At 35.0% G+C, this 9,235-nt stretch overlaps 1 protein-coding gene and 1 pseudogene across 4 annotated transcripts in view; both read right to left on the minus strand.

Annotated features, from left to right (window-relative positions):
* The window catches only part of LOC102581471 (putative late blight resistance protein homolog R1A-3), a 17,449-nt pseudogene extending 10,218 nt beyond the window's left edge, over window positions 1-7,231 (minus strand).
* Window positions 7,232-8,220: 989 nt separating this feature from the next.
* The window catches only part of LOC102582126 (transcription factor bHLH128-like), a 7,166-nt gene continuing 6,151 nt past the window's right edge, over window positions 8,221-9,235 (minus strand). For all 4 annotated transcript variants that reach the window (XM_015314125.1, XM_015314124.1, XM_006358754.2 and 1 more), the window contains exon 6: window positions 8,221-8,576. In XM_015314125.1, coding sequence (XP_015169611.1) covers window positions 8,520-8,576 — 57 coding nt within the window. In that variant the 3' untranslated portion in view covers window positions 8,221-8,519. The remainder of the gene's footprint in view (window positions 8,577-9,235) is intronic.

Here is a 9,235-nt window from a genome sequence, read left to right on the forward strand (position 1 = left end):
GAGTTGACTAGAAAAGAGAGGATAGAGAAGATGGAACAACAAAAGGTCTTGAATGGTAGAGTTTTTAATCCTGACATTAACACTCGGTTTGGTATGGGAAATTTGGTCGATGCTGTTATCATTCAAGGCTGGAATCATTTATTTGCACCACCAGCTCCATACTTACATGAACCTGAAGTGCGTGAGTTCTTCTACAAAATGGAACTACTGGAAGGCGGTGGAATCACAACGACTGTCCGGAATGTGGAGATTCATCTTGATGAAGAAACTCTGGGAATTATTCTTGGAGTGCCCATCGTGGGTGTTCGAACTATTGAAGGATGCAAACCATCTACTGATTTCTCGAAGCTTGCCACCAAAACGAGGAGACGTCAAGCGTGCAGGCCTTCCTAAGAAGTTCCTTAAAAGGGGAGTATCAATTGATGTTTGAGTTTATTAACAAAGTAATGGTGCCCAGGACTGAGAAGAGAACTGTAGCCTCTGCTGCCGATCTTTTCCGCATGGAAAAACTTATGAGCTTGAGGAAATTAATCTGCCAGCAATTATGCTCGAACATATGCATAGAGTAATGACATGGAAGAATGCGAAGCATGGAATTCCTTATGGGTATTTGCTTAACTTTGTCTTTAATCATTTTGAAGTTCCAGTGGAAAGAGGGGTACCTGGTACTGCCAAACAAATGTTCACTATGTCTACTCTACTAGAATGTGAGTGCATTGAGGGACCAACTAAGGGCAGATCTCAAGTGGCAGATGTTTTGGAACAGCAGGCTATTCTTCGAAGGGAAGTGACCGATCGCACTAAGATTCTGTGCGATAAGGAGGTTGAAATCACCAGACTGAAGTCTGAATTGCAGAAGGCAGTTTCCAGGGGACCTGGTACCAGTGACGGTCAAGACCTGCTGCTCAAAGAATTAAGGGATGAAAACACAACGCTGCTGAAGACAAATGCTTCTCTAAATGAGGAGATTAAGTCCCTCAACAAACAACTGATACAGGCCCATGAGAGTGCAAATGAGCGCATGCTGTTGTTGATGCGTACTCTCAATCCCTCTCCTCCTCCGTCCTAAATGTGTCTTGTCTCTTTTCTTTTATCTTGTGTCTCGTTTTGTTTTGACTAAACTACAGTGGGCAGTATATATGATATAATGCTTTTCTTCTGTTAAGTGTCTTTGTTCATGTGTGATTTAATATTCTCTTTCTGCTCATATACTCATGTTCTATGTGGCCCAAGGCCCTGAATTCTGTATTGCCTAGCATTTCACTTGAATATGTTTACTGCTTCATCTTTTCGATGATGTCAAAAGGGGGAAGTTTGTGTGTTGTTAGGGGATTTAGGTTGTGTTGGGAGCATTGAACTAAGGGGGAACGAACTACAAGCATTGAACTAAGGGGGAACGAACTACTCTGGTTGTTGGGGGCATTGAACTAAGGGGGAACGAACTATGGTTGTTGTTGGGGGCATTGAACTAAGGGGGAACGAACTACTCTGGTTGTTGGGGGCATTGAACTAAGGGGGAACGAACTACTCTGGTTGTTGGGGGCATTGAACTAAGGGGGAACGAACTACTCTGGTTGTTGGGGGCATTGAACTAAGGGGGAACGAACTACTCTGGTTGTTGGGGGCATTGAACTAAGGGGGAACGAACTATGGTTGTTAGGAGCATTGAATTAAAAGGGAATTTGTGTTGTATTTGAATGAATGCTTGTTCACTCACGTGAGGAGTTTTTGAGTTTTTGCAGGTTGTTTGTCATCATCAAAAAGGGGGAAATTGATAAGAACAGGGACTTGGTGTTTTGATGATCTCCTCACGTGTGCAGGGACCTGGTCCTCTGCAGAGTATGAATACTCGTCCAGGTGTAAAAGTTATGTACAGCTGTAAAAGCTGTCTGCGTCAGAAGAGTTGGTGAAGCTGCAGAGTACTTCACCAATCAGAAACAAGGATGTTGCTTGTACGTTTGGTAATAACTTTTTGTGGTATATACTAAACAATACACAAGAACATATTCATTCATTCAAAAAGAGAGAGATTTTCATGCTTCAAGAACAGTGAGAGGATCTGATCGATTCATTCAAGAGCTTCTGGCATTAGCTGTTATTTTACTTCATTGTAATAGCTCTTATATTGTAAGATCAGTTTTCTTGTAAAAGAAATGTTGTCAAACTCGTTTGAATCATTGTAAGAACTAGGTTAAGGGTAACTTAGGCTCTTACTCTAAAAGGTCTATATTAATCAGTTAGGATTAGTATAGTAAGCGGTGTTGTGTCCGCTCTAGCTCATCTAAGTAATAGGAGGTATTACTTAGAGTTGGGATTAGTAGGTTAATCCTAGTTTGTAAACTTGCTTTTGCTTTTTTGCTTGGAGAGGATTAGTAAAAGAAGTTTTGAAAAGTCCTGGCAGGCCAGGTCGTGGTTTTACTCCCTTGAGCAAGGAGGTTTCCACGTAAAGTTGTTGTGCAATCTTTACTTTCAGCACTTTATTTATTTTCTGTTTTGTAACTGTGCTGAGGACCTGGTCCCATCTAGACTAGTGGACGCATACATTCCAACAGTTTCATCAGGAAATCTAAACCAGATTTAGATTTCGATATCTCATTCAGTTTCCGTATCAGAGAATCCAGAAAGCTCCATCCACCAACAGTGGAGAACTGAGATGGAGTGAATTTGAAGGATTTATAGTACGTCTCCACTTGTGCCTTCAGATCTTTGGTTTTCTCCAATATCTGTATCGAGCAAAGGCTTATTTTGCTATTGTCATCTTTGTTTATAGAGCTAGGCAGAAGCTTGTGAATTACATATAGAACATCACCCGCTATAGCTAAAACCTTTTCCATAACCTCATTCAACCAGTTACCGTTAATTACATGATTTGCCACATCAGCATCAAGGAAAACCAACAAGAACTCTATTGCTACATCAATATTTCGAGAAGATTTATTATTAGGAAAGTTCTCGAGCTTTTTGTTTCTGAGATACATCAGCAGACTCTGGAGATGATGAGAAAATTCTTTTGGTAATTTCTTATCTTTGAAAGTTCTTGATTGAGTAAACTTGGAAGCCTTTAGTTCACTGAGAAAAATCTTCTTCATTTCCAGCTCCACTAACACAATCAAGCATAATACATATGGAGATTTATCGAAGATATAATACTTATACGTGTCATATCTGTCGACCTCACCCTCATTTGTATCATCTACAAAAGCAGAAAAAAGAATAACTGAAACAGCAATACAGAGCTGTCCCACATTGTTAGCCATGAACTGAATTCGAGTCTCCAAACATTCCAGCTTCTCATGGTTGATGTAACCATTTATCTCTGTGTCATATAAGTATCTCAAAAATTTCATTTTCTTTTGAACAATTTTCAGTTGCTTTATAAATATTTCCTCAGGAGGGTCATATCTAACCTCCTCCTCCAATAAAATCATCAGTACATCATTTAGATTCTTTCCAAGGCAATCCATATATTTCGACAGATCAAAATCTTTCAACTCATAATTGTAACTTAAATTGGTTTTACCTTCAAAGAATTTGAACAAATGTGAAAATAACCTTCCTAGATTAAGGTTAGTTTTACATTCATCTGGAACTGGAATTCTATCTAATACCCACCGATGCATTTTCACAATCCAATTGGCCTTCTTTATGATTATGTCTCTGGAATCAGGCAAAAGAAAATTATGATACATTACCACAATTTCAAGTACTTCAATTTGAGCAATCTTGATGCTATCCAGATTACCTCCACTCTTAATCCTTCTCAGGTGATCTAAAATTTCCTTAATTTCATTTTGAGCCATCTTCAGTAGAAAAATTCCTGCAAGTTCACCAACTCTTGGAATTAGTTTCATTAAGAGCAACATTTTTATTCATCTAGTCTTTTGAAGCTATGTTAATGCTTGTGGAAGAATACACATCTTATGTACCATTTTGTTTTACAAACAGTGCCTATTTACCCTTATATATACCATTTTATCTTACAAACAGTGCCTATTTACCCTTTTCATATGGTCACTCAACTAATAATTACTTCCGCTCTCATTTTATGTGACATATTTTTGAATTTCGATATTCAAACAAGTCTATCTTTGATCATAAATTTTCCATATATCTTTTAAATATTTTGAATTGTCAATTATTGTGACTTATAATACTTTTGACATAGTTTACAAATATGTATATTTTCATTTTAAAAAATTTGAAGATTCCATGAGCAAATTCTCGATCAAACTTAAACTATTTGACTCTAAAAAATGAAATGTGACACATAAATTAGGACAAAAGTAGTATTATCTAAAAAAATCAGGAGATTGTATATGATAATCTACCTTTGTATTGCAATTATTGTAAGCACCAAGGTCACAATGAAGATAGTTGTCGTTTGATCTCGAAAAGAAATCAAAATAACAAACAAATTGATGATACCATTGAAGTTGCTTTAAGAGGTACTATCGATAGGGAAAAGTATCAAGGTGATGCGAGAGAAATACTAAATGAAAAAAGAAAGATTGTGGATATCGATCAAAGTAAAGCTACTTCTTTAGATCGACAATTGGTTGCTGCCACTTCTGAGCAAAATCGTGTTGACTCAATGGATGTTGATACAAGTAATATTGGTGTTCAAACAACTACCAAAAATAAAGGTGATTGCAATAACCAACGGGCTGCTACTAATGAGGTGCAATCAAAAGAAGTTGGGTTGAATTTGATGTCTAATGCAACTAAAAACGCAGGGGGACACCAAAAGTTGGGGTTGATGCACCGTGAGTTGGTTCAGGGCAAAAATTAATGGATTCAAGACAAAAACTAATGGATACATCTGATGTTGAAGATGCTGAAAATTCTGGGCAGCATGTTTTGCAAGTTGAAAACGAGAATGCAACTAAAAACTGGACACTGGTTGCACACAAAAATTCAACTAGTAGTCGAACTCTTTCCTTGACTAGTCAAAATAATTCTCCATGTAGTGAAAAGGGTGCGACTGGGAATTTTCATGACAATGAAAAAAGGCATGATATTAGTAATGCCTCAAGAGACCTATTATGTTAGACTCTTTTTCCAACTAGGACACTACATTGTATACTATTTTTATTCTTATTCTAAGTAGAATTGTATATATTATTCGTGCTCCTATTCCTATTCTAACACTCTCCTCAAGCTAGTGCATACAAGTCATATGTACCTAACTTGTTACAAATATAATTAATAGAAAGAACAATGAGGGACTTGGTGAGATATTTGCATAGAAGGTGTTAGATGAAAGGATTATAGAAAATTAAAGGGGAAAACAACCACCAAGCTACAAACGCAAGTGATGATATTTATATAGGGTATTACAGTGGAAGACCATATGAAACATACAGAAAAAAGAGAAAGGGACAAGGGTCTGAAAATACCTCAACTTTGGTCGGATTTGTTGTTGCGATACTAAACTTTCATAAGGACCTATTACCTCCCTAGACTATTTAATACCGTATTTTTTATCCCCTAATAGTGTATTTTAAAGGTATATATGTGCCCACATGGACACATTACTATTTATAATTTTGCATTATTTTTTATGTCCACGTGGACAAATATATATGTTTAAAATACGGTATTAAATAGTCTAGGGAGGTAATAGGTTCTCATGAAAGTTTAGTATCGCAATAGCAAATTCGACCAAAGTTGGGGTATTTTTCAGACCCTTATCCCAAAGAGAAACAAGCCAAACCTCTTCCACTGGTCAAACTCAAACACTTAAATTGGAAAGGGGGGACATATAGATTAGAGGATAAAAATTTCCTTTAGTATGAAAATAAATTATGAATCAATGGAACTCACCTTAATCTTAACTTATCGAATCTCCTGTTATTCCTCAATAGCTCAATAATAGATCAATCGATTGTTAACTGATTGATTGTATAGCCGAATCCTATGGCACAAGGTGTTGTCTATATCTAGTACATAGAGATGGGAAATGAGATCAAACAATAATAGTTTGCAATGGCACAAACATAGTGAAATGTGTATTGTATGAGTTCTGAATTATTGCATTATTAATTTATTAATTAATGGTAGGCAAACAACAATTAGTGCTTTATTAATTAATGATAGTGCTTCGTTCCTATTGATTGCTTTAGTAAAAACGTCCATCAACTCTATCATTGTCTTTGAGAATTATGTCTTATTCCATATATAATTTATTATACGGAAAAGGGTCAAAATTACTCTTAAACTATTTGAAATAGCTTATATATACCTTTTAATTATGTCACAAACATCCTTAAAACGTTATCTTTGCCATTAGAACTGACATGGCAGTCTAACATTGCAAAAATACCTTCCTCTCAATAATGTTGTTTTTCCTTGTTTATCCCTATCACAAAAAGAAAATTAAATATAATTCTTCCATTGTTCTCTTTTGAGTTGTTGTTCGGACTTTGGAACTCCAGTTTCAAAGTGTGCTGAAGTTTGCTTGAAGTTGTAATTGCGTGTTGAAGGATCAAGTTCATTGTTTGGGTTTTAGGGTCATAGGTTCACAAAATCGATTTTTAGATTTTCAAGCTTTTGAGAACTCTTTCATATATGAGTTCCAAAAAGAATGTCACATTTTCTTATATGATAAGTATTTAAAGGTACAATTCTTCTTTTACCCTTATTGGTCCCACTTAATTATACATTTATGAGGAGAGAGAAAAGTAAGTCTATTTTTTAATATGACTATTTTTTGAAGGGTCAATTTGGTAAACATTTCAAAGTTTTCATTTATTTCTTAAACTCCGTGCCCGGTCAAATGTTGCCACATAAAATGGGACGGAGGGAGTAATTATTATCTCAGACTTTTTTTTTTTTATTCCAATTTTCGTCAACAAAGAAACTGGCTTCCTAATATAATAACTATTAGTTGAGTGGACCATTTAAGAAATCAACTCCCTGACTTTGTATCAATAGGTAAAAGTAATTCATGAAGAAGATAACTTACAGTTAGTTAACAAGTGAAACCAACTTGGAACTTTTGTCTTCTCTTATGCCTGTTTAGTATCTTCAATTTTCTGATTCAATCATAATTAAAATTGAAAGCAGATTATTATGAGGTAAACATGAGAGTAATAATTCTCATATTCGGATTCCGACAGAGATATATTTCCGATTAACGTATTAAGAGAAGTTAGAAAAAAAGTTAAATGAAATGAAATGGATGAAGGCTTGAAGGTTTGAATGTTTGAAGGAAGAAGGAAGAGCTCTCTCTCTCTCTCTAATAATTCATATATCTAACAAGAGATGAATGGTAGTAGCAAGTTGCCTTTGGTGGTATCTGTAAAGTGGCTCACAATAATACAACTATATTATTTGTCTTATTCTTTAAGGAAATGCACTCATAAAATCCCACAAAATTATTTCTGAATGTTTAGTTTCATACTTAAACTATATACTTTCTTTGAGATTTGCTTAACATATAAAGGGATTTTATGGTTGGGGTATTGGGTCGAACATGATGTTTTTGGTTAAAATGGATTGAGTTTAATGTTTTCTATTATATTTTATTTTTGGCTTAAAAATCAGATATCACGTCATTCAAAAATGGACAGATGTATTATTTTTGAACTTGAATGACTTTTTTGTGAAATAACAAAAAATTACTGACTTCTCAAATGACCTTATTCACCTATTTTTTCAATAGTTCAACAATGAACTTTTATTCAACTTAACTATTCAACCTCAATTCATTTTGCTTATCTTTCACAATGAAAGATTTGATTAATAGAACAAGTACAATAAAAAAATTTTACAAATTTAGGGCCCCATTTGGATATGCGATATGAAATCATATTGATATGAAGTTGAAATTTTGTTTGGATATACGATATGAAATCACATTGATATAAAAAAAATCCCCCAATTCTTATGCAATCTTACCGAATGAGCAAATCATCGTTCATAAACAAAATATAGAAATATCCTAAAGCGCCGCATTGTTGAATCACATATATTCATGATATACATGGGTAAGAAGGGAAATATCGATTCTGTGGCTCAATACAAACGTTACATTAATTAAATGACTTTTTTTCAATGAAAATGATCAGTTCAATAAATAAAACACATGAAATCCTTGTAGAGTAGAGTTGCTTTTCTTCTTTTCAAATTGTAAATGGTCGTTTCCCAAGAAGAACATAACAGAAAGCAAGAAAATGTCTTACCCACTCATTTTACATAAAAATGAAATAGAGAAAGTTGTTGTACAACATCATCAATTAGCTTTATGATCTTCAACCAAAATAAACTCAAAACTAAATTAAAAATGTAAATGTTAGATGGAAAAAAAAAAAACTAGAAATAATCCAAAACAATCATATACGTAGTCTTCTAACTGGAAAAGGGAAGAAAAAAAAACAAAGAGAGTTTACTTTTTAGCTTTAAAAAACTAGTATGAAATTTACTTCCTTATGTACAAATTTGAGTTTCTAAGAGGCAAAACAACGGTGACAAAAATCCTTTTAAGTCAATCTTCAGCTAAAGTGCTTCCTTCCATTTTGTTATTGACTTGATTTCTTACATCCACATTTGCAGTTTTCAAGTTCTGTATCCAGATTCTGCATAAGAAAAAGAAAATGTGAAAAATATGATTTTACTACTTCAATCACAGCTATAAGGGTGCGGCTAGAAAATTTATCCTTTTTTTTTTTGCAAAATATATTAGACATCATCTATCCCAAAAACATTAAGGTTAAATTGTTCGGTTTGGTGTAAACATGTAATGACCCTCATGGTCATTTATGTGTCTTGCCTTTTGTGTGTCGTTAAGAGCGTTCCTATAGCGACCCCAAGTCATTTGCTGGGACTGACAGTTCGGTCACCTGGTCATTCGTTTGGTCTTGGTGCGAGTTTTTGTGTTTTGGAGCTTATGAACATTGAACGATCATTTTCGATCAAAAGTTCAAGAAGATGACATCGGAATCCAATTCTGACGATTCCATCAGCTCCGGAAGGGTCATTTTAGGCTAGTAGCATGGTCGACATGACTCCCGAGGTTTTCAGTGTGAGTCAGTGCGATTAGGCGTTTTAGCCTTTGAAATTTGGCTTAAGTTTGACTTTGGGAAACATTCTGAGTAAACGCGCTCAGATGAGAATTCCGTCAGCGTGGTTAGCTTCAGAATGTCGAGTTTGGTCTAGATTGACCCTTCTTTTGTGTCTGGAGGTTTTCGATATCTATCCGAGCCCTTTTGTGGGTTTTGATTTAAAATGGCTTTTG

Source organism: Solanum tuberosum, unplaced genomic scaffold (assembly GCF_000226075.1).
Source record: "Solanum tuberosum cultivar DM 1-3 516 R44 unplaced genomic scaffold, SolTub_3.0 scf00280, whole genome shotgun sequence".
Taxonomy (NCBI): domain Eukaryota; kingdom Viridiplantae; phylum Streptophyta; class Magnoliopsida; order Solanales; family Solanaceae; genus Solanum; species Solanum tuberosum.